This window comes from Nyctereutes procyonoides, unplaced genomic scaffold (genome assembly GCF_905146905.1).
Source record: "Nyctereutes procyonoides isolate TBG_1078 unplaced genomic scaffold, NYPRO_anot_genome, whole genome shotgun sequence".
Classification (NCBI taxonomy): domain Eukaryota; kingdom Metazoa; phylum Chordata; class Mammalia; order Carnivora; family Canidae; genus Nyctereutes; species Nyctereutes procyonoides.
In genome coordinates, this window is record NW_026575128.1 from 18,039,872 (window position 1) to 18,065,002 (window position 25,131).

The 25,131-nt window shown below is 49.5% G+C and overlaps 1 protein-coding gene and 2 non-coding genes across 5 annotated transcripts; all 3 read left to right on the forward strand.

Annotated features, from left to right (window-relative positions):
- Positions 1 to 149: 149 nt before the first annotated feature.
- On the forward strand, positions 150 to 222 carry TRNAT-UGU (transfer RNA threonine (anticodon UGU)). The gene has a single exon. It is a non-coding gene; the product is annotated as a tRNA-Thr (tRNA).
- Positions 223 to 1,802: 1,580 nt separating this feature from the next.
- Positions 1,803 to 1,874, forward strand: TRNAP-UGG (transfer RNA proline (anticodon UGG)). The gene has a single exon. It is a non-coding gene; the product is annotated as a tRNA-Pro (tRNA).
- Positions 1,875 to 1,949: 75 nt separating this feature from the next.
- LOC129520535 (ribonuclease 4) lies at positions 1,950 to 21,077 on the forward strand. Of its 3 annotated transcripts, none has more exons than XM_055341570.1 (2): positions 1,950 to 2,317; positions 19,859 to 21,077. In XM_055341570.1, the coding sequence occupies exon 2, from the start codon at positions 19,876 to 19,878 to the stop codon at positions 20,317 to 20,319; it is 444 nt and encodes a 147-aa protein (XP_055197545.1). In that variant the 5' UTR covers positions 1,950 to 2,317; positions 19,859 to 19,875; the 3' UTR covers positions 20,320 to 21,077. The 3 variants fall into 3 exon arrangements, with proteins under 3 accessions (XP_055197545.1, XP_055197546.1, XP_055197544.1); XM_055341571.1 differs by lacking the exon at positions 1,950 to 2,317 and adding an exon at positions 2,699 to 2,788; XM_055341569.1 differs by lacking the exon at positions 1,950 to 2,317 and adding an exon at positions 8,093 to 8,251.
- The last annotated feature ends 4,054 nt before the right edge of the window (positions 21,078 to 25,131 follow it).

A 25,131-nucleotide genomic window follows, 5' to 3' on the forward strand; every position in this document is an offset into this window, starting at 1 on the left:
GACCCCCCGGCCCCGTCCCGCAGGCGCTGCCTGTCCGGGCGGCCCTCCACCCTCGGCTCGGCTCTCGCCCCCCGGACCCCGGGCACCCCGCCGAGGCCCAGCTCCCCGACTCGCCTTTCCTGAGAAAGAAGCGGCACCAGCGCCCGCGAGGCCCTATAGCTCAGGGGTTAGAGCACTGGTCTTGTAAACCAGGGGTCGCGAGTTCAAATCTCGCTGGGGCCTTCCCCGGGTTTCTTATTGTTTTGGCTCCCTCCTGGGCCCCCTCCCTCCAGCAGCTGGAGCGCCCCCGGAACGTGGGGGCAAACGTGCCCCGCGCACCGCCCCGCAGCCCGGAGGCTGCTCGCCCGGCGGCTCCGCTTCCCCCGGCGCGGCTCTGCGCCCCGGGGCGGCGGGCGGCCTCCCAGCTGCGGGCCCCGGACCGGCGGTGCAGACCCCAGCCAGGGCCCTAAGTGAGCGCGGTGGGGGCGCCCCCGGAGCCCGCACAGGCGCCCCTCCCGGCGGGGAGGGGGGGCCCGCGGGGCGGGGAGGGCGGGGGAGAGGGGGGGCGGCGCCCTCTCCATCCCCGCGGGAGACCGAGCCGGGACCGCGGTCGCTACGCTGGTTACGGACTCGGAGGAGCTGTGGCTTCGGCTCTGAAAGGGCTTTGTCCGGAAGTGCCAGGGCTCCCCTGCATCCTACTCCGCGTCCTCCGCCCCGGGGCTGCGGCCGCCTGAACGCGGGACGGGAGGCGCTCGCCGCGGCAGCGCGCCCGGTGCTGCACGCGGCCTGGGGGCGCGACGGCGGCCCCTCCGCGAAGACCGCTGTCCGGGAGCTGCGGGGCTGCGCGCCCAGGGAGGCCGCCCGGGCGGGGGCGTTTCTCGGGCACCCCGCGCGCGCCCTGCATCCCCGCGCCCCCTCGGCAGCTCAGCCCGGAGAGCGGGGCACCGTGGTGCGGTCGGCTACGAACCGCGGGCCGCCGGTTCGACCCCGGGGGGCACCCTCGGGCCGCCGGTTCGACTCCCTAGTTCCACAAAAAGGATTTTGAGCCACAGCAGGAAAGAGCAACAGGAGTTGACGTGAGTTGGGCTGAGACTGGGAGAGAGAGAGAATTCCAGACCCAGGACGCACGTGGGGACAGGGACACGCGAGTCCCCGCCAGGGCCTGGGCGGTCCGACCGCGCGTGGGCTGGTGCAGCTCCCACGGACCCCGCTCGCGGGATCGGACGCCCAGCCCCTTCCAGCCCCCAGGATGTTCCCCTAGGACGTGGGCTCGCGCGACCTCACCTGACACGCTGCCCGCGCGTCCTGCGTGGGGCTCGGGACTCGCCAGCCTCACGGGCCAGCTCAGCTCCGGTCCTGGAACTCCAGCCCCCGCCCCCGCGCGGGCCCCCGGACAGGTCCCGCCCCCGGCGCGCCTCCCCGCCCCCCCCGGCCAGGCCCCGCCCCCGCCGGGCCCCCAGCCCCCACCAGGCCCCGCCCCGGCCAGGTCCCGTCCCCACCAGGCCCCGCCCCCTCCCGGCCCCCCGCGCCCCCCGCGCCCCCGCCGGCCTCGAGCGGGCGCCTGCAGCGGCCGGGGCTCCGCGACTCACCCTCGCGGCCTGCAGTCGGGAAAGCTGCCCCTGCGCGCCCCGCGCGGCCTCGGTAGGGGTGCGGCCGCGGAGCGGGGGAGGGCGCGGGCCTCGGCCGAGCCGGGCTTCGGGAGAGCGGGCCGTCCGGGAGATGCGCGCGGGGCGCGGCGGGTCCACGGCTCGGCGGGCCGGGCGGCGGGCGGCCGAGGGCGCGCGAGGGCTGTTCAGAGGAAACGCGGGCAGCTTGCCTGTCCCGGCTCGTTGGTCTAGGGGTATGATTCTCGCTTTGGGTGCGAGAGGTCCCGGGTTCAAATCCCGGACGAGCCCCAGCTTTTGCTTTTTCATCCTCCCTCAGAAACAACGCACAAGTGCGGTTCGCGGCAAACTTTCTCGCTCCCGAGTCTCCCGAGTGTCCTGCCGCCCGCTCCCGGGCCCCGCGCCCCCAGGCCGTGCCCCTCGGCCTCGTCCCCCCGGCCGCCCCGCCTGCGCCTCGGTCTGCGGCCCGCCCCGCCCGGCCCGCGGCGCCCACCCCAGAGGCAGATCCGGGCGGGAGGGCTCCCGGGGAGGAACAGGGCGCCGCCCTCCTCGCCCCGCCGCACCCCGGCCCTTCATGTACACGCACGCCCGCGACGCCACCCAGCGCCCAAAGCAAGATTTCAGGGGCCGTCTTTGCGTCTCTGGCAGCTCCTAGCATCACGCGAGGGGGATACGCCGCTGGGGAAAAGTTTCCCCCGTCCTGCGCGTCTCTGCAGCCTTGCGCCCGGGCCCAGGTGGGTCTACATGCTGCTCTCCCCCTCCTCCCCTCCCCCTTCTCCCCTCTCCTCCCCCTCTTCTACCCCTCCTCCTCCTCTCCCCTTCTCTCCCCTCCTCCCCCTCCTCCCCTTCACCCTTCTCCCCATCCTCCTCCTCCCGCCTCTCCCTCCTCCCCCTCCTCCTCCTCTCCCCCACCTCCTCCTCTCCCCCTTTTCCCCCTCCTCCTCCTCTTCCCCTTCTCTCCCCCTTCTCCCCCTCCTCCTCTCTCCCTCCCCTTCCTCTCCCCCTCCTCCCCTTCACCCTTCTCCCCATCGTCCTCCTCCCCCCTCCCCCTCCTCTTCCCCCTCCCCCTCCTCCCTCCCTCCTCCTCGTCAGTGGTCTCTACCCCCAGCGTTTAGGCCCGAGGAGCCTCTTAGCAGAAGCGAAGTGGGGCCCCTCAGGCAGGCGTCTGCGGAACCGGATTGGAGCCCAGAGGAACGGGAACGCAGGTAAAGGCCTCGCTCTCCTTTGAGTTGCGGAGGCTGCACCCCCACCCTGACACCTTCTTCCCTGGCGAAGGCTGTGGAGGCCGTGGAAGGCCTGGATTCTTCACTTGGTGCCCAGGATGATCGCCAGATTCACGAGCAGGCCTTGTCCGGCCTTTGCCAGTATAACTGACATTTGGGGCTTGCATTTTTGTTTTCTGGTTCCTCACTTCTCTCCCCTCACCCTTAGCCCCCCCCCCCCCAGCCTGTGTCCCGAAATTCTGAGAGACACGCAAAGCCTCTTAAGTTTTCTTGGGAGAATGTTGGGATCATTGGCCTTCTTGCACGGAGACCGCATGTCCTATGGTGACACCTGGTAGCACTTAGGCAAAACAGAGCATCTTTATTTAGGAAGGGCCCTACAGATGGTTTCCACATCATCCTGGAGACCAGGGAAATCTCAAATGGGGCAAGACCCTCCCTCCGTGTCATTAAGAACCCTATGAGCAAGTCATAAATGAAATCACTAGAAGCCCAAGTGACACAATGATCTGAACAGCACTGGCCAACTTCCCAGAAGCAGCCTCAGAGGTTCAAAGGACTAGGTAACTACACAGTGAACTAACCAGTTGCTGCAGACGGAGAGTTTTCTTACACACCTTTTATTTTAAGCAACTCTTTTTACAGATAAGGGGAGAGTAAAATATTTGTTGAATTCATGGAAATACTCGATAGGTTTCCCTTAAACGGCAACTTCAGTGGCACCTGTTAAATGATCTTTAATTTTCTAGAAATTGCTAGCGTGGAATATGAAAGCTGTGTGGTACATTGGGAAGCTTCTAGTCCCTGGAACACCAGATGTTCCCTGGGCAGTGCATGTTTTCTTTCTCTGTTCCTCAGTTTCCTCATCTGTAAAATGAGAGCTTGATAGATAGTTCTTCAGGTCTCCCTTTTTCCTTTTTTAAGGTTTTATTTATTTATTCATGAGAGACACAGAGAGAGGCAGAGACATAGGCAGAGGGAGAAGCAGGCTCCCTGCAGGGAACCCCAGGTAGGACTCGATCCCAGGACCCTGGGGTCATGCCCTGGGCCGAAGGCAGACAGCTCAATCACTGAGCCCCCTGGGTGCCCCTCCCTGTTTCTTATTCTATGACTTCAGGGGGATGGTAGGGTGTTAGTAAGATGGCACTTATATATAAGAAGGTGCTCTAGTAACGTGGACAAGAGCTATAGTTTGGGGGAAAGGATGGGGAAAAACCATTCTAGGAAGAGAAGAGTGGCTCTGGCTCTTGTTGAAAGAGCCGATGTCAGGTTATAAGTAGGCAAAGGTAAGAGATTTGTCAAGTTATGTTTGGAAGCATTTGCCCATGTGATTCAGAAATTAAAGTAGATGGCTAAGAAAATGGGCCAAAGCAGGCCAGTGAAACCCCTCATTAGGAGTTTTCATTTAATCCATATTTGAGCAAAGAGTGATCTGTGTTAACAGTTATTCTCAGAAGAATACCTTGTGATATCTGGGAAGGAGAATGGGCACAAGGCCCAGAGTTTGTTGAAAAGTAAATGTGTCAGTTTTGTGTTTGTTCGAAGGTACAGGCATGTCAACAAGACTTTGGTCTCCCTCAGTCATAGTGTCCTCAATTCCGAGGAGAGCCTTCTTTTCTTTGGAACTTCACCCTTTTTTTTTTTTAAGAGATTTTTTTTTTTTAATTTATGATAGTCACTGAGAGAGAGAGAGAGAGAGAGAGAGAGAGAGACAGGCAGAGACACAGCAGAGGAGAAGCAGCTCCATGCACCGGGAGCCCGACGTGGGACTCGATGCCGGGTCTCCGGGATCGCGCCCTGGGCCAAAGGTAGGCGCCAAACCGCTGCGCCACCCAGGGATTCCCCCGGAACTTCACCCTTTTTTAACTATTGTTTCTGTTAGTAAATAAGCTTCTTGCTTATAAACCTAAAAGAACGTTGGAGTTAGACCAAATTTAGAGATTAGTCACTTCTCTCCATCACCTAATTTTATAATTAGTCTTAAGAACAGATTAAAAAAAAACAGAATTAAACGTATATACTCTGTATAAAGGGTATAGGACACCAGCACCTGGGTCCTTAGAAGGAGAACCTTGGCCTTCCTGTGTCTATTTGCAAGGAAACTACTAGTGTGAAGAAGAAACACAGGACAAATTTCAGGGAAAGGAGAATTACTTTCAAGTTCAAGGTGTCAGAACATTTAAAAAAAAATTTATGATTGGGGGACGCCTGGGTGGCTCAGCAGTTGAGCATTTGCCTTCAGCCCAGGGCGTGATCCTGGGGTCCCGGGATCGAGTCCTGCATCGGGCTCCCTGCAGGGCGCCTGCTTCTCCCTCTGCCTGTGTCTCTGCCTCTCTCTCTGGGTCCCCCATGAATAAATAAATAAAATCTTAAAAATAAAAAAAATTAAAAATCTTATGATTAGGTTTTTTCTTTTAAGACTTTATTTATTTATTCACTCATGAGAGACAGAGAGACACACGCAGAGGGAGAAGCAGGCTCTGCTACAGGGAGCCCGATGCAGGACTCGATCCCGGGTCTCCGGGACCACACCCTTGGCCGAAGGTGGCCCTAAACCTCTGAGCCACCCGGGCTGCCCCCCACCTCCCTTTAATTTTCAGTAGGTACCACTCAAGCGGTTTGCCCACCAAGGGCAGGTCAGCTGGGGTGCTCTGTTGGGGAGTGGAGGCCCCTCAGGGAGCCCCGCCTCGTTGGTTCTCTCTGTGCCTGAAGGACTTTGAACTTTGTTCTTTGACAGAACGTTGTGTGGGCAGAGGCACCTCTGCCTTCCCTTCCAGAGGCTTCAGTGACCCCGAGCAGCGGGCACCGAGGGGGAGGCAGACTGTGGCCACGTGCTGGGGCCAGACTCAGAGCCTGGGTGGGGATGCGGGACATGGGCGGGAGGTCGGGGAAGTGAAGCCCAGGCAGGACTGTGGCTGCCGCAGCTGAAAGGCAGCGCTGGGTGCGGCCCAGGCCCGCCCGTCTCGGCCTCCAACCCTCACCGTCCCAGGTACCGAAACTGTCTTCAGGCAAGCTCTAAAGCACGGGCGCGAGCGGCTGGGAGCCACGGAGGGCTTAACCCCCGAGAGGTTTTTGCACTGGGAGGGGGACCAATGCCTAAGAAATCGAGGTCAGGATTTAGCAGTAAGGCCGGAAGCAGAGCTCTCCCCAGCCCTGGAAGCCTTCCTGCCCCGCCTGGGAATCAGGCTTCTCCTTGTTTGATAACTGCTGCCCAACCCAGTTGGGTCTCTAGTCTTGAGAGAAGGCGGGAGAGTCTGTGGGGCTGGGATCGCCACCACCGTGAGATCAGTTGGTACATTTCTAGAAGCCCCGAGGGATCCCAAGGCCTTGGGGCCCAGGAGCCACTCGCTCTCCTAGACACTAAGAATGCGAAGATGACTTGCACAATTATTCTTCTAAGGGTTCCACCTAATGGAGAGACAAGAAGATGAATTCGTCGTCGGAGCGCGCCGACCGATGGCTTGTGTGCCCACCTACAGTAGGCCAGCTCCACGCGCGCCTTGTAGGAACTCCAGGGCAGTGCACGGTCTGCTCCGAGCTTTCCCCAAGTTCCCGGGGTGTACACGTGTCTGCAGGCTGGCCCCTTTAACCCAGACGATGGGGCTGCCTTTGACTTCTCTCTTGCTCCACCTCCTGGGTGAGGTCCATCCCGGCCCTACAGAGCGGCCCATGCTGCTGGAAATGTCTAAAGATGCCAACACACTGGGCGCCTGGGTGGCTCTGTCATTGTCTGCCTTCCGCTCAGGTCATGATCTCAGGGTCCTGGGATGGGGCCTCCGCATCCATCGGGCTCCCTGCTCAGCGGGGAGCCTGCTTCTCCCTCTAGCCAACTCCCTACTCCCCTCTGCCCATGCTCTATCCCAAATAAATAAATAAAATCTTAAAAAAGAAAAAAAAAAGCCAACATGCAGCATCCGCTTCCTTTTCGATAGAACAAATGGTCTGACCTGTTGCTCTAGCTCTTGTCCAGACTTGCCTCAAATCTGTCCCAACAGGATCCCCTCAGTGGGGAAGGGACTTTCCGTCCTGCCCCACCCCATCCCACCTCCAGTCAACCATGGCATGCATTTCTTTACACTGACTGGCTGTGTGGTTTCTGAATCTTAGAGAAATTTAATGAAACAACGTTGATTTTTATGAAAGTTTTTATTGCCTTTGCTTTAGGCCCCAGGAGGCCAGGCACTTGCCAACCCTGATGTCGTCCTTGCCCAACATGACCCTAGCATCTTCCTCCCTCCTCTCATCATGTCCTTCTGTTAGGTGAACCCTTTCCCAGGACATCACAGACTCTTACACAAACAGGCTTTACTCTGGCTGACTCCCCAGCTTTATACACACACTGCGACACAGCCGAAGTCTAGAGCCCGTGCAGCTGCTCCATGCTTGCTTCAGCACGGTGTGCACCACGTACAGAGAATTCCCAAAGGAAGCACGGGATAGGCAGACTGAAAACTGTAGATGGATGACAACGGCGGGTTGAGGAATTTTTAAAAACAGCACTGTTGGAGATTCAGCACCAGCCGAGGTTGTTGCTGGGCGTCTGTGACACAGTTGGCATCCTGCTGCTGCCTGATACTTGAAACTACAGAATCTTTAGAAAGTGATCTCAGTAACCTTTGACCCCATTGGCTTCTTTCTACTCAAGTGACAAACCCACATTGTGAGTAGAGGCAATATGGCTGTTGCACTGATGGTGGAGATGGTCAGTTTTACAAGGGACAGAAGGTTGAGTGCTGGGGTTAATCTCTTGTGAACAAGGTAAGGATGAAAGGAAATAGGGCAAGGAAACTTCTGAGGGTTGGTGGCTGGAAGGTTGAGGTCGAGGGTAGGGTACTAACAGCTCTCCCATAACCTTCTCTAGGAATGCTGTTCTCTTTCTGTGAAATCTTTGAAAGAGCCTACTTAGCATCTTTTCATGACACCAAATTATGTGGGTAGAACAAAGGGCCATGGGGCAGCGTCCCACTGAGAAGCCGTGTCTTACTCTGCAGGCTTCCTCCGAGATGGCTCTTGGAGATGGCCCATACGATCAGAAACACCCTATGGATCCAGACCACAGCATGTCGTGTCATGGGCAAGAGTGAGAAACACAGACATCAGAAAAAGGCAAACGAGGGACAAAAGGCCATGTTTATCGAACTTAAGCCTCACAGAACAAATCTCTGATTCATGTGGGTTAATGTTCGACTCAATCATGCCCAGGGAAGAGGTGAATGACTCTCCTCCCTTGTCCAAGAGCAGTGCCCTTGGTTTTAATGTCTCTGCCAGCATGAGGGATCTTTAGATCTAGTCTTCCCTCCCCGTTCATGCAATCACTATATAATCAGAACCGAGAGGTGCCTCCAGCTTCACACAGCTGGAACCCATCACCAAGGAACAAACAGCTGGAACCCATCTTCAGTTGGAGGGAAACTTCCAGACTTTTTGTAAGACTCTTCCTCCCGGGTAATCCATTTTTCTATTTGTTTATATGTATACTATTTCTAGACATCTGTCCATTTTAATGAAACCATTTTTTCCCTTTTAAAAACTCTTGGCCCAAGTTCATGAATGAAGAAGGAAATGAATTAGACTCTAAAGTTTAAAATGCAAACATATCTTCTGGGACGGCCTAAATGTGGATAAAGGGAAATTAGTAAGACTGGGAGCTAGTGGTGTGATTGGGGTGGGGTGTCCCTAAATTGTGATAAAGTGCCCAAAGATCTAGGAAAAGCATCTGCTGAAGGGCATCTGGAACCCCACCCACACACCCCAACATTATTTAAGGCTTACAAGACCCAGAGAGTGTACTTTAGCTCTGTTTTCTTGTAAACTCTCCTGCAAATTTCTTGCCTAAGAAAGTTTCGGATGCTCTTTGAAAGCACAATGGAACAACATATGCCAAGATTAAAAAAAAAAAAAAAGGTATACTGGCAGGTTGAAGAGAAGGAAAAAGGGAAGGAGATAGAGAGAGGTATACGCTTTGGGAGTTTCGCTTCCACCTTGGAGAACTCGCCCTAGGACACACAGAAGTGTGAGGCTGTATTTATGGAAGCCAGAGCCATAGTTATAATTGTAAACTGTCACGTTAACTCTCTGGTGCATAAAGTTCGATGGATCCCTTGAATACAAAACATTGCCTGTGGGGAGAGAAAGAGTATATTAATTTTTATGAAGACCAAGAGATTGGTTTGAGACAGAAGGTGAAGTTAGCCTAAAAAACAAATTATGGGACAAATTCCACTGACAAAAATCTGACAGTTACAGGCTCAGGGGTCAAAGGGTACACGTGAATGAGTTTGACCAGCATCTGGGAGGCTCTACACACTTGGCCTAGGCAGATTCACTTCTGCACCCCATATATCTCTTACTTGTCTTCTCCCGATTCCATTTTACCTCTCTTTTTGGGAAATTTAGTATGGAATTTATAAGTGAAGAAGTTATGAGTGGGAGAACAGCTGTTGATACTGGTGGCCCTAGTGTATACTTGCTGGAATTTGGTTTCTAGATGCCTTAGGGTTTAAGATTCCAATCAGCCTGCGCAAACCTTGGCTGAGTTGTTGCAGAATGAATGTGCAAATCCTGCAAACAAAGCTATTCCTTAACCTCTAAGACTGAACCAGGAGGGCCTTCAAATCCCCACAAGCAAATGCTTTCTTCGGACGTGAAGTGCTTATGTTGTGTCAGTCCAGTGCCTTAACTAGAGATGGCCTGTGGGCTTGGCTTACCTGCTGAGCCTTAAGGAGATGATGCATCTCAGTCAATCTATTGGGTATTTCTTCTGGCTGGTGCCTCTGTCAGCAACTAAACTTATGCACAAACCTGTCTCTGCAATTCCATTCTTTTTTTTTTTCTTTAAGATCTTATTTATTTATTCATGAGAGACCTAGAGAGAGAGGCAGAGACACAGAGGAGAAGCAGGCTCCATGCAGGGAGCCCGATGTGGGACTCAATCCCAGGATTCCAGGATCACGCCCTGGGCCAAAGGCGGACACTCAACCGCTGAGCCACCCAGGCGTCCCTCTGCAATTCCATTCTTGCGGAAGAAAAGGAGAGGAAAAGAAAAGGCTCTTTTATGCTTTAATGTGAACTGTGGTCAGGCCTTTACAGTTAGCGACTCTCTCTTTTTATAGATGGACAACTTTAGGCCTGGAGAGGAAAATGAAGTCAGTCATTAAAAACATAACTATTGAGGTCTACCATGAGGCAGGCACTGTGACTCCAGGTGATCAATACAGGCTCTGCCCTCCTACAGATCACACACGGTTAGGGAACACCGACAAGTAAACAGGTCCTTGTTTGCCCAAGATCACACAGATAATGGCTTGGAAATGGCACCCGTGAAAACTGACAACAGGTAAATCTTTATTTGACGAGATCCTTGTAGACAGATCAGCTTTGTGACTTTTGCTCTGCCGCTTAGATCTAGTAAAGTGTCCTTGAACTTAATATCTAAAGCACAGGGTGTTTGGACAGAGACCCTAAGCAGGCCTCTGAGCAGCAGTATCCCCACCGCCTGTGTACACCTGTGCTCCCAGGAAGACCCCCTCTCTTCCACGGGGTCAATGTTGGGAACATTCTTTTTTTTTAATAAATTAATTTTTATTGGTGTTCAATTTACCAACATACAGAATAACACCCAGTGCTCATCCCGACAAGTGTCCCCCTCAGTGCCCATCACCCACTCACCCCCACCCCCCGCCTTCCTCCCCTTCCACCACCCCTAGTTCATTTCCCAGAGTTAGGAGTCTTTATGTTCTGTCTCCCTTTCTGATATTTCCCACACATTTCTTCTCCCTTCCCTTATATTCCCTTTCACTATTATTTATATTCCCCAAATGAATGAGAACATACACTGTTTGTCCTTCTCCAATTGACTTACTTCACTCAGCATAATACCCTCCATTTCCATCCACGTTGAAGCAAATGGTGGGTATTTGTCGTTTCTAATGGCTGAGTAATATTCCATTGTATACATAAACCACATCTTCTTTATCCATTCATCTTTCGATGGGCACCGAGGCTCCTTCCACAGTTTGGCTATTGTGGACATTGCTGCTAGAAACATCAGGGTGCAGGTGTCCCGGCGTTTCATTGCATCTGAATCTCTGGGGTAAATCCCCAACAGTGCAATTGCTGGGTCATAGAGCAGGTTTATTTTTAACTCTTTGAGGAACCTCCACACAGTTTTCCAGAGTGGCTGCACCAGTTCACATTCCCACCAACAGTGTAAGAGGGTTCCCTTTTCTCCACATCCTCTCCAACATTTGTTGTTTCCTGCCTTGTTAATGTTCCCCATTCTCACTGGTGTGAGGTGGTATCTCCTTGTGGTTTTGATTTGTATTTCCCTGATGGCAAGTGATGCAGAGCATTTTCTCATGTGCATGTTGGCCATGTCTATGTCTTCCTCTGTGAGATTTCTCTTCATGTCTTTTGCCCATTTCATGATTGGATTGTTTGTTTCTTTGGTGTTGAGTTTAATAAGTTCTTTATAGATTTTGGAAACTAGAACTTTATCTGATATGTCACTTGCAAATATCTTCTCCCATTCTGTAGGTTGTCTTTTAGTTTTGTGGACTGTATCCTTTGCTGTGCAAAAGCTTCTTATCTTGATGAAGTCCCAATAGTTCATTTTTGCTTTTGTTTCTTTTGCCTTCGTGGATGTATCTTGCAAGAAGTTACTGTGGCTGAGTTCAAAAAGGGTGTTGCCTGTGTTCTCCTCTAGGATTTTGATGGAATCTTGTCTCACATTTAGATCTTTCATCCATTTTGAGTTTATCTTTGTGTATGGTGAAAGAGAGTGGTCTAGTTTCATTCTTCTGCATGTGGATGTCCAATTTTCCCAGCACCATTTATTGAAGAGACTGTCTTTCTTCCAATGGATCGTCTTTCCTCCTTTATCAAATATTAGTTGACCATAAAGTTGAGGGTCCACTTCTGGATTCTCTATTCTGTTCCATTGATCTATGTGTCTGTTTTTGTGCCAGTACCACACTGTCTTGATGACCACAGCTTTGTAGTACAACCTGAAATCTGGCATTGTGATGCCCCCAGATATGGTTTTCTTTTTTAAAATTCCCCTGGCTATTCGGGGTCTTTTCTGATTCCACACAAATCTTAAAATAATTTGTTCTAACTCTCTGAAGAAAGTCCATGGTATTTTGATAGGGATTGCATTAAACGTGTAAATTGCCCTGGGTAACATTGACATTTTCACAATATTAATTCTGCCAATCCGTGAGCATGGAATATTTTCCCATCTCTTTGTGTCTTCCTCAATTTCTTTCAGAAGTGTTCTATAGTTTTTAAGGTATAGATCCTTTACCTCTTTGGTTAGGTTTATTCCTAGGTATCTTATGCTTTTGGGCGCAATTGTAAATGGGATTGACTCCTTAATTTCTCTTTCTTCTGTCTCATTGTTAGTGTATAGAAATGCCATTGATTTCTGGGCATTGATTTTGTATCCTGCCACGCTACCAAATTGCTGTATGAGTTCTAGCAATCTTGGGGTGGAGGCTTTTGGGTTTTCTATGTAGAGTATCATGTCATCGGTGAAGAGGGAGAGTTTGACTTCTTCTTTGCCAATTTGAATGCCTTTAATGTCTTTTTGTTGTCTGATTGCTGAGGCTAGGACTTCCAGGACTATGTTGAATAGCAGTGGTGAGAGTGGACATCCCTGTCTTGTTCCTGATCTTAGGGGAAAGGCTTCCAGTGCTTCCCCACTGAGAATGATATTTGCTGTGGGCTTTTCGTAGATGGCTTTTAAGATGTCGAGGAAAGTTTCTTGGGAACATTCCTGTCCACCACTGCCACCTGATGACTCTTTTGGGTACTATCAGCCCTGTTTCTACTCGCTGATTTTTTTTTTTTTTTTTTGACTCTGGCATTCTGACCTCTGGCAGAGGTGTTGACCGTGCCACCTGTGAGGCCCCTTCTCACTTGAGATCCTGTTATCTTACAATTATCTTTGACACTAGAAGGCAATATTTGTCCATTGCTGAGCAAGAAACTTAGTTGATTACAATGAAACGTTGATGAGGTCTTCCGGAAAAACTACAAGGAGTAAACACACCCAGGAGATGGAAAAGCACAATATAGACGTGAAGAGCTTGTCAGCCACGAAGGAATACTCATCATTCCTTTAGAGGTGGCTCTCCCCTCTGCAGTTATGTGACACTTTTTTTTTTGCTAAACTCCCGAGAAAGCAATTTCACTGATTTTATTACAAATGATACTATAAGTGCTTAATGGAAACCTTTCCAGCTGCTATTTGTACCAGTATCGTGGAAGAGTCAAAAGGTGTCTTAGTGTCTGCCTGGCCTTCTTCTGCACCATACCAAATTTGTTTGTAGTTATTATGAAACACAGGCGAGGTGGATCAACGCCAAATGTTGATGAGAAAGAGAGCTCACTTCGCTTACTCGGTCACATGTAACCGGCAAAACCACAGATTTCCTTGTTTTTCTAGATTCAGGGTCATACTCCCAGGCTGTTTGGCAACACTACAGGCTTAGTGCTATGACCTATGGCCTCTGTGAGGGCTACGAAAATATTTGATAGGAAAATAATGTGCATGACTTACACAGAAGAGAGCATAAAATAAAAATTAATCCTCTCGTGTCTATGAAAATATAATTTATTTTTGAATGTAGCATCCATAGGAATTATATTATACTTAAGAATCGTTTGAAGGTCAGATTTTTCTCCCCTTGCAAGAATTTCTCAGTATGCGTGATGCCAAAAGTCATAAATTAAATGAATTACCCTCAAACAACTTGCAAAGCAAAACTATAAAAAAAAAATCAGTTCTTTTCTGAGAGGGAGAGTGATGGGCAGGACCAGAGGAAGAGGAAGAGAGAGAATCTTAAGCAGACGTGGAGCTGAGGAGACATGGGGGCTCAATCATGACCTAAGCCAAAATCAAGAGTTCCACGCTTAATTGACTGAGCCACCCACGTGCCCCATAAAATCAGTTTCGGATTTACAGTGAAATCCATTGTCTTTGTTGGAGGTGGGTGTAGTCACATGTATTTGATATAATGTGTAGGATTATGGTGATTTTTTTAATCATTTCCAGTTTTAGCATACATGCTGCCAAAGTGAGCATGGACTATGGTGGTTTTTTTTTTTAATTTTATTTTATTTATTTATTTTTTTTACTATGGTGGTTTTTAAAGGCCCTGGATAGTCTTTAAATTTTGTCCAAAGAACTAAAAGTCTAATCAGAAACTATCTGCTGCAAACGCCAAACTTTCAAGTCTCAAATCTTCAAATTTCATAAGAGATGAAATCTTAAAAAGCTCATCAAAAAATCTGTTCTCGGTTTTATTATGATCGATACTTATTTAATTCTGTTTTCAAATTATCTATCCCTGAGTTAAAGTCATGCTCCAGGAAGAAGTACCGTGTTTCCTCGGTGGGTGTGTCTGTGTATGTGACACACCACCCCCGGGTTGTGTGGGATCTAGAGTTTGAGATCACAGCTCTGAGCGATAATAGTGGCATTCCTCTTTCTTCTTCTTTGGAGAAAGAGTTGAGAAAGCATTGCAGCAACTTGGAAAGCCTTTGACGTGATGAAAAGGCCTAAGGAGGGGAGCCAGGTGGGCACAGAGAGTAGAGCAGATGGTTCTTGATCTCAGGGTTGTGGGTTTGAGTCCCATGTGTGGCATACAGCTGACTTAAAAAAAAAAATCAAAGGTGTTGTTTTGGGGTTTTTGGTTTTACTCCATGGTAACATCACTTGCCTGTGGTGTAAAGTCTATGTCCGCACACGGGGGAAACTTAGGAAATATTCTTTAAGAATAATCCAAAGAGTTCCCAATGCAAGCAGCACCTAGAATAAGCTTTTATTCGTCTTCCAGTCCTCCAAGGGAGTTGACCCAGACCCACCTCCAAGCATTACATGGGTTCCTCCGCGTTCCTCCCTGTTCTTTCTAAATAGTTCCTCGTAATTCCGCCCTTGGCGGAACAACCTGCTTCTTGGGGGAATGAGGTGTGCCTCCCTTCACCTGAGGATAAAACTGCTCTCAACTGCTCTCCTCATAGCCAGCAGGGGTCCTCTGACTGGCCCTTCCCTGGGCCCAAGGTTCTCTAAAAGTCCCCTCATCCTTTTAAGGAAGATTTTATTCATTTATTCAAGAGAGAACAAAGCAGGGGAATGAGGCGGAGGGAGAAGCAGGCTCTGGGCTGAGTGGGGAGCCGGATGTGGGGCTCCATCCTGGGACCCTGAGACCAAGACCTGAACTAAAGGCAGACACACTTAACCGAATAAAAAAAAAAAAATACGGAGCAATCCTAAAGGATAGGAAAGAATGATTGGGGCAGGAAGTTTTGTTCAGGAAACTTTAATTTTTATTTCTTCTTTAAAGATTTTATTTGTTTATTCATGAGAGACCCAGAGAGAGAGGCAGAGACCCAGGCAGAGGGAGATGCAGGCTCCCCATGGGGAGCCCAGTGCGGTACTGGATCCCGGGACCCCGGGGTCACGCCCTGGGCCTCCCAGGACCCCAGGATCACAGCCTGAGCCAGAGGCAGACGCTCATCCACTGAGCCACCCAGGTGCCCCCGTTCAGGAAACTGTTAAATAGACCTTCCAAAGGAATGGATTGACAAAAAGTTTGAGATTAATGAGGAAGATATAAGAAAAGATGTAACTAGGGACCGAAGATACCTGATTGTCGTGGAGAGGAAAGTCCGTGGCCTCTCAGCCTGACTCGCCAGCTGTTCTGGGCCCCACGGCGCCACCTTTGCCCTTGGCAGGAGTCGGTAGGTGGTGATGGGCCTGGGCCCCTGCTGGTCGTCTTGCTGCTGGGGCGGCTGTGACCCGGGGGAGCCGGGCCCAGGAGGACTCCAGGTACTGACACGTCCTGCCCGGGCACCATGGTGCCAAGCCGTGGGCCGGGATGACAGGTAGCGTGAGAGCAGCAGGCGAGTTGAGGCCGGCCGCACCTGCCGGGACACCCCGCAAGGACACCAACACCTTTATTCACGGCAACAGGGCCGGCATCAGGGCCGCGTGCGGAAATAAGAATGGGACCCTTACGGACAAGCTTTAAGACTGAGCAAGTCTCCCTTCCAGGTCACCACTTGCAGGCACGTAGGCGGGTCCCCCGGCCCCCAGCGGGCACAGAGTGACCCGGGCTCTGGCACGTCGTCGTCGGAGTCCTTTCTGCAGCGCAGCCAGAGGCCCCAGCGGCTCTGCTCTCCTACCCCCGCTCCCCCCAGGCCCCGGCGTGGGGCCGCAACATGCACAGCCAGGCCCAGAGCACGAGCAACCTGTTTCGCCTGTTTTCCATCTTACAAGATGTTTAAGAAATAAAAATGTCTCTGAAATCGGTAAGAACCAAAGTCTTGCCGCTGATTATTGGCCCACTGTTACCCCGTTTCCTTTACTCAGCAACTCCTTGCGAGGACCTGGGAGGGTGGAAGTGCCCTGTCCCTTATCAGTCGGCAGGGAGGGGACGTTAGCTTTCCGTAAAGGTAAGGCGGTGAAGTGCACCTTACAGAGAGGACTGGGAAAATCGAGGGCTTCTGGCAACTAGGAATTTTCAGAAGGGGCAAATAACAAGCCAGTGTTACGTTTACAAGTGTCAGACCTTGAGGAGAACAGTCCAGGACTAAACACCAGCACGTGCACCCCACTTTCTCCTTTCACACACATGCACACGTGCCCCTGCACGGATACCAAAGCGTAGCCCCCCCTCGACTTAAGGAGGAGGCACTTTCCGCATGTTGCTTTGAATGGAACATTCCTAGATATCCTCATGGCTATTTTATTATGTATTTATTTATTCATTATTACATTACTTTTCTCCTTAACCTCTTCCATTATCGACTATCTGGCAACTATGAGGTCTAGGGAAGCCGTAGAAGATTATCCCTTCTTCTTTCTCTAGCTTTGGTCTTCAAGTAAACATACACTTAGGTTAATGATACTCTGTAAAATATACTAATCGATCCACAGGTTAAATGATTAACTTCCTGTTAAACTAATTTCTATCAACTGGTGCCTCAGTATTTTATTTGGAAAGCAGTTAATGAATTACAGTCAAAAGTTACAGTTTCGCTATCTTGTGAATATATAACTCTTGTTGTCACAGTATTGCCAATGGTGGCCTCCCCTACTGCCCTGAAATGGGCCCCAAACCTAGTTGCTCGATACTCGGGTTATAGACCAATGTCTCGGTGCCACCTGGGGGAGCCCAGCCTCACTGAAAAGATTCAGATTTTGGGAACAAGTGATGGAGAAGTAGGTTACCGGCGTACACTCATCCCATGAATCTGTCTACTTTACCTATTTCAAAACTGAAGACACTGTAGTTAGGGAGAAGTTTTCCAAACCTCTCTTATTCAAAAATTTACCTTATAAAATCTCAAAAAACTCTTTCAGGAGTAAGAAAATTCCAGGTTTTGGTAGAATATTTTGGACCCTTTCTCAGGTTCTCCAACCAGTACTGTCTCCCTGATATGGGGCAAAGTGACTTCCATACAGATCAGTGCCCCCCTCAAGCTCTTGATAGAGAAGGTCAAAGGCATGGGCCATTCACACCATATTTGTGAAAACTGGTGTCTTCTCCAAAAATCTGCTTAGAGCGTTACCATGGCACATTCTGCTCTATGTTGGGGCAAATGACTGTTTCCTGGGAGACGGCAAGGCAGGGGGATGCGGTGCTTCCCGTCCTGCTAGCAGCTGTGGAGCCAGTCCTAGGACTCTTTGCTTGAGTCTCTAGTTCTCTCACGGTCAAAAGCTGTTTAGTATGAAATACCAAGTCACAGGCAGGTCATTTTCTTTCGCGTGAGTCACTTGAGGGATTAAAATGCTGGCCGGCTGTACTTTATGGACTTTGCAAGGAAAAGTGAAGAAAAGCCTCAAAAGTGTCAAGTCCTTCGAGGCATGGTGGCATTCAAGGAAGAAAATTCCATGCAATGTGGAGAGGACACATTTCTCTTAGAGACACAGCAGAAAATTCTAGTAGGTGAGATATTTCAGCTTAAGAAGAGCCTTGTAGTTCCTTGGGGATAGAAATACTCTAAAAAAATAAAGGGGAGAGGATCCAAAATATATACAATTTGCTGCAGTCATTCATTATTTTTTCAGATTGAAGGAAGCAGAGGAAACCAAGAAGAATGGAAATTGTGAAAAGATCACTGCCAACATTTACTAAACACTTATCATGGGCTAGGCATTGTGATTAGCACTTTACATGGAATTTCATCACTTATTCTTTTTTTTTTCATCACTCATTCTTTATAACATCTGTAAGAGGCAGGGATTATGATGATGCTTGTTTTATTTTTGAGAAAATATTCTGGGAGGTTAAGTAATATCCCCAAAGTCATACAGTTAATGTGGCAAAGCTAGGTGTTTGGGGTCACAGTATCAGAATTAGTTCTCAGGATGCCCAGGTGGCTCAGTGGTTTAGCGTCTGCCTTCAGCTCAGGGCATGACCCCGGGGTCCCGGGATCGAGTCCCGAGTCGGGCTCCCTGCATGGAGCCTGCTTCTCCCTCTGCCTGTGTCTCTGCCTCTCTCTCTCTCTCTCTCTCTCTCTCTCTCTCTCTGTGTGTGTGTATGTGTCTCATGAATAAATAAATAAAATCTTTAAAAAAAACTAGTTCTTATTGAGAGTCAACCTGGTGCAGCAGCAAAAGCCTTTGGGGCAAGCTCTGACCACAAAGAATGTGTTGCAATGATTTGGGGTCATTCGGTTTTCTGCTATGCCTGGCTGTACCCATTAATGTTTGCACTGGACTTCTGCTTGCAAATATTTTGCTGTGTCTTATTAAATTTGGTTGGTGTGGCTGACGCCGTGGGTTTGCTCTTGCGTGAGTGAAGTCTTCTCTGTAGCCAGTTATCTTGCTGAACTCTAAGCTCGGTCATAAAGGAGCAGGAGGGGAGAAAGTCGACTGCTCTGTGCAAGAGGAGAGGCCAGGCTTGGACCTGGGGAAGACGACCCAAAGCACAGCGCTGCAGTGAAGCCATTACCAGGGTGCCAGCTGTGCCCTCGAGTACTGGCTGAGGAGCAGAGTGCCTTGGCTTGCCGCCCCTTGGCTTCCCCTCTTCCTGGCCCCATTGCACCCATCAGTGATGCCCCACAAAGGGCCTAGAGCTTCCAGCTTTCTGGGCTCCGCCGGAGGGCGGCTGTGGACACAGGAGGGGGCATGGAGCAGGGTCCTTGGGCAAGCAGACGGTTCTGCCTCATCCTGGCCATGGCCCTCACCAAAGTGTGGGTGCAGGCGGTGCCTCAGTTAGGCGCCAGGAGGCAGCACCCCGGAGGGACGGTGGCGCGGCCGCAGCTGTCCGGGGAGCTGGGTGGAGGCTCGGCGGCCCTGCGCAGCAGGACTGGGCCTGCCTGCCTCCGGGAGCTGCCCCGGCCACTCTGGGTTGTTCGCTCCCTGTTGGATGGGAGACAATTTCTCCCACCCTGTGACAGGCCTGGTCCCAGCCAGGGCCCTGCGGGTCAAGGTCGCACTTTCTGCCAGTCCCAGTCCGACAGCCCGAGGCAGCACCAGTCTCAGCATCCTGATCCAATCCCACTGCTAGGGGCAGCCTGGGGGGCTCCGTGGTTGAGGGTCTGCCTTTGGTTCCAGGAAGGATCCCGGGATCGAGTCCCACATCGGGCTCCTTGCAGGGAGCCTGCATCTCCCTCCGCCTCTCTCTGTGTCTGTCACGAATGTAAAATCTTTAAATAAAAGAATTCTGTTGCTAGAGAGAAGCAACTCTGAGCATAGACGTGGTTCATATCTTGAAGATTTAGGAAGCGGGATGGGCGAGTCAGGATGGTGGCGAGAGTACAGATTTTAGAGCCGGGGGCCTGGGGTCCTTTCTTCAGTTAGAGCTCTGAAGTCTCTAGTGCGGTGCTTTCGTTGCTGCTGCTCCGGAGGCTTCTGTTTGTTTGCGTGCTTGACTCTGTAAAACAAATGTTTTTTTTCCCACCATCAAGAGGGGTCAACACAAAGGTCCTGTAAGCAGAGAGGGGACCGAGTCGGGGCGAGGCCAGTCGGCTGCTCTCAGCACCCCTCCCCTGTTCCTGGGTTTCACCTTGCTTTCTCCTGCCTCTTGGGTGTCCGTGTAGGCATCTCCGAGCTAGTGATGGCCCCCCCGAGGACCCGCGCTCTGCTCCTGCTCTTGCTGCTGACCCTGCTGGGGCTGGGGCTGGTGCAGCCCGCCGAAGGCCAGGACCGCATGTATCAGCGATTCCTGCGGCAGCACGTGGACCCCGAGGGGAAGGGTGGCAACGACACCTACTGCAATGTCATGATGCAAAGGCGGAAGATGACCACGCGCCAGTGCAAGCGCTTCAACACCTTTGTCCATGAAGACATCTGGAACATTCGTAGTATCTGTAGCACCGCCAACATCCAGTGCAAGAACGGCAAGATGAACTGCCATGAGGGTGTAGTGAAGGTCACGGACTGCAGGGAGACGGGCAGCTCCCGGGCCCCCAACTGCAGGTATCGGGCGTCGGCGAGCACTCGGCACGTGGTCATTGCCTGCGAGGGGGACCCGGAGCTCCCTGTGCACTTTGACAGATAGACGCCGTGGCCTTTAGCCTACATCTTGAATAGCAGCGAGGAGCGCACGGGAGCTGCCCCAAGCTCTGTCTTCTCTGCTTCTTACTTTTTTTCTCTTTATAATCCATTCAGTTAAGTACAATTGTATCAAAGAGAAATGCAGATGTAAACTTGTAATGACTCTGGGCTTTTCTGTACTCAACTTTTTTTATTTCTTTTATAATACTGATCAGTCTAGCTCTCAGAGCCTGTCCTCTGGAATTCAGTCATTATATGGATTTAAACAGCATTTCAAAGTGCTTTCATCTAAATCATCTCCTTTTAATGGCCCCGCACTTGGGGGATGCTGTTGATGCTGTTGTATGTAGGAGCCCAAAGTTCAGGGATTTGTGGAAGACCATGAAATCCAAGGAAAAGCTGAGACAGAAATCCAGTTGAACTGGCTACTAATCCAGGGTTTTTTCCACTTCACCACAGGGAGCATTTTGAAAGCAATTGCTTTTTGTTATTCCCAAAAGTCAGCTGTTGGGAGAAGCATTAGAAATTTGGAAATGCAGGCTGGCAAAATGAGAGCTCTATCTGCATAATCGGGCTCCTTGTTGTGCTGGGGTCTGACAAGACCAAGAAATGATACTAGAGATTTCCTTTCTTTCCTGTCTTTTAAATCACTCTTGCAAGTCAGAATATTAAGAATGTGCTAGATCATTTAAGACTCACTCATTCCTCCTGATTGAAACATCTTTCATGTTTTCCTTGTAATAAAGGACTTAGAGTACGTTATCTGAGAAGCCTGTGCTGTGGTTCTTGTGGGAGCGATAATTTTCATCCTACCCTCTTTTAATTCTTACGTTCATAAGTATGCACACACCTTAGTATCCTCATATACTCTGGTCAAAGACTAATGCCCACCAGATCCATGACCATGACACAGAAACCATTGTGTCTGTGTGTGGAGGGGAACGATCCCTCCCAATTCTCACACCCTTTCCTTCTCCCTTTGACTATTTTAAACAAATTGGGGAATGGAGATGTGGGAAGATGCTAGGAAAGTAAGTGTGTGTGTGTGTGTGTGTGTGTGTGTGTGTGTAAGGACTAAACTGGAATCATTTGAGTTATAGCAGATACAGAAAGAAATCTTTTTAAAATAGTGATTTGGTGTACATATACTTCCTGAAATAAACCCTACAATCGGGCTGATTAACAAATCTATCACCGCACATAGGCAGCCTTTTCTGTGTGTGCTAAGAAACAGGACTTATCCTGTCAGTAAATTTCGAGCTTATAGTACTGTATTGCCACCTGTTTAAAAAAAAATGAAACTGAGTACATTTTTTCAAATGACTTTCGTTTTTATTTATTTTAAAGTTTTAAAAAATTTATTTATGCATAGAGACACAGAGAGAGAGAGAGAAAGGCAGAGACCCAGGCAGAGGGAGAAGCAGGCTCCATGCAGGGAGCCCGACGTGGGACTCCAGGATCCCAGGTCTCCAGGATCACACTCTGGGCTGCAGGCGGCCCTAAACCGCTGTGCCACCGGGGCTGCCCTGACTTTCTTTTTTTTAAGTTTATTTATTTATTTTTAGTAATCTCTACACCCAACGTGGGGCTCGAACCCACAAACCAGAGATCAAGAGGACCTGAACTAGCCAGGGACCCCTTAAGCCCAGTAAATTTTTAAGGTCTTATTGGCTTTATTCAGTGATCCATGGATCAAGCGGCATCCAATCTAGCAGAGAGAAAGGACCTGCAAGGCGCTGTACAAAATGAAAGATGTTAATAGGCAGGAGGAAGCAGGAACAAGGATTTTATACTTGGCAAAAAAGCAGGTCAGTTGTTGCGAGGTCACTTTCCTTCAGGGGATGGCAGGGATCTATTGGCAGATGATCTAACTAGTGCTGAACGAGCCAAAACTGTCGTGAAGTCTCAATTTGGTGATGTGGGGCTTAGCATAGCAACTCTATTTTGAGTTTCAACATACCTACAGTCACTATGCTACACGTCGGATCTCAGAATTTATTCAGTGGCACAGCTGAAATTTGGCCAACACCTCCCCGATTCCCTTACCTCCCAAGCCCCTAGTAACCACCACTGAACTCTGCTTCTATGATTCTGACTACTGTAGATTCCACATACGGTGAGATCAGGCAATATTTGTCTTTCTGTGTCTGGTTTATTTCGCTCAACATAATGTCCACCAGGTCCATCCATGATGTCAAAAATCCCAGGATTTCCTTCCTTTATAAGGCTGAATAACATTCCATTGTATGTTTATGCCATTCACCATCACTAGCCACCGGGGAAATGCAAGTCAAAACTGCAATGAGATATCACCATGTATCTATTATAGGAAGACTCTCATTTAAGATAAAAAAACAAAGCGACAGGTGTGAGTGTAAAGTGCCTGACAAGAAGCTTTTGATTGCCAAGGCATCTGTTTCAGAAACATCCATCTCAAATAAACACATTGCCAGCTGTACAACTAGATAAGGAGCCATGCCATCCCGCCCACGAAGTTCCCCTTTCAGCCTTGGGTGATCTAGATAGATACCTGACCATTTGTGTGACCCTGCTTTTCCTTTCCCATGCTTTCATTCCTGCTTTTATGTTTTAAATTCACCGATAAAACATGAAACCTCAAAATCTTAGGCATCCCACCCTAGGCCCTAATAAAGGCAGAGCCCCAAGTCTGTGCCCTCTTTCTCTACACAAGAACTTATGTGGCTTTGCGTGTGTCATGTACCTTCCAGAATATATGAATAATAAGTCTTGTTTTTTCAAAGTTCCCTGATGGTTGTTGTTGAGGTGTATCTTGCAATCATCATATGAGCCACAAGGGCCAGTCCTGCGACAGAATCAGTTCTGGTTGGGAAAATGTCTGTGGGGGGCAATGCACATGCCTTCAGGCATCCCTAGTTGATGGCATCACTATCCAATAGCTGAGACCAACGTTAAACATGAGGATATGCAGAAAAGAGAACCCTGGTACACTACTGATGGGAATGTAAATTAGGGCAGCCATTATGGAAAGCCATATGGAGATTCCTCCAAAAATTAAAAATAGAACTACTGGGATGCCTAGGTGGCTCAGTTGGTTGAGTCTGACTTTGATTTTGGCTCAGGTCATGATCTCAGGGTCAGGAGATCGAGCTCTATGTCAGGCTCCATGCTCAGCAGGGAGTCTGCTTTGGATTCTCTTTCTCTCTCTGTGTGTGTTGCAGGTGCGCATGTATGCTCTCTCTCTGCTCCTCTCCCCCCATCTCAAAATAAATAAGTCTTAAAAAAAATTGAACCACCTATAATCCAGCCATCCCACTTCTGAGGGTTTATATGAAGGAACTGAAATCAAGATCTCAAAGAGATACCCGCACCCCTATGTTCATTGTTCGCAGTAGCAAGATATGGAAACAACCAAAAAGACCATCAACAGAAAGACATTTTTTTGTTTTATTTATTTAAGTCACCTCTACACCCCATGTGGGGCTTGAACTCATGACCCCAAGATCAAGAGTCACATACTCTTCCGACTGAGCCTGCCAGGTGCCCCCCCAAATGAAGGAATTGTTAAATTTCAGTTGCAAGTTAGTGAAAATACAGATGTTAACATTATTTCCCTGTGAAAATTAATAAAAGGAAACCTAGTTTAGAAGGGCTGTGGAGGCCAGCAGGGGGCACTTTGATGCCCTACCACTCACACCAACTGCAGATCCAACAGGAAAAGACTACTTGGCAAGTCCTACTGCTCTACTATCCCAGCAGGAAGGTGGGCTTCTCCACCCGGCTCCCCAACAGCCCAGCCTATTGAGCCGGTCACAACCCAGCCAACGGAAAGCTACTATTCTTCCAACTCCCAGGGAACACCAGCGGACATTCTGTTTATAACAGCTTTCCAAACTTCTTCCTTTCCTCTAGAAAAGAAAGAGTTCCCCTCCTTTGTTCAGGGACTTGCCTATAGTTTTGCCATAGTAGCCTGCTTATCCCTGATTACAATTCTCTGCAATTCCCGAATAAGCTCATTTTTGCTGGCAAAATAACTGCTAGTTTTATTTTTTGAGGTTAACACCCCATGCCAGTTCATGGACCCTATAAATTCCATCCATGGAGTCCTTGGAAGCCCATGGAGTCCAGGGTAAGACACCCTAATACGTTATCATCATCTGCCTGAGGACATTTATCACTGTTACGGTTTGAGAAACGATTGTACCAAAACACTGAATAGTGGTTAACAAAGGAAAATCCTAAGGAATTAATAGGAAGAAGTTAAAGTCACGGAAAATGTTTAAATAAAGAATATAATCAACAAATGACTTTAAATTTGTATTTAAAGGATAATATCTCTTTAGGAACTCAAATTAGGAGCCACAACCCGAGCAGCTTCTGTTAGAGAAGTGAGGAGACAGAACTCTAGGAAGCAGACCAAACAAACAGCTCCAGGAACAATGGTTAACTCACTTTTCTGTGCTGCTTTGTACTTGATCTCTGCAGGTATAAAGGGATATGTTTCTATAGTTCAGTTTAAGGTGCTTCCTAATTAACTGGCTTTATTTCAGAGAAGCCGTAGAGCTTTTTGCTTAGCTCACAGTTGAAGGTATGGATGTATGGCTGGGGGTTCGCAGCAATTTGTCTTCCACATCAAAAGTAGACTATCACACTTATTCCAGAAACACTGGATTAACTAGTTCAAACTGAAATGACTGGGGTAGAACAAGCTTATGATGATATTACGGGCAATTTATATCGACATAACACTTTATTGTTTAAAAACATATTTTCACATGCATTGCTTCCTATAATTCTCAAAATTACCCACTCAAGTCCCAAAGTATAGTAAGATGTG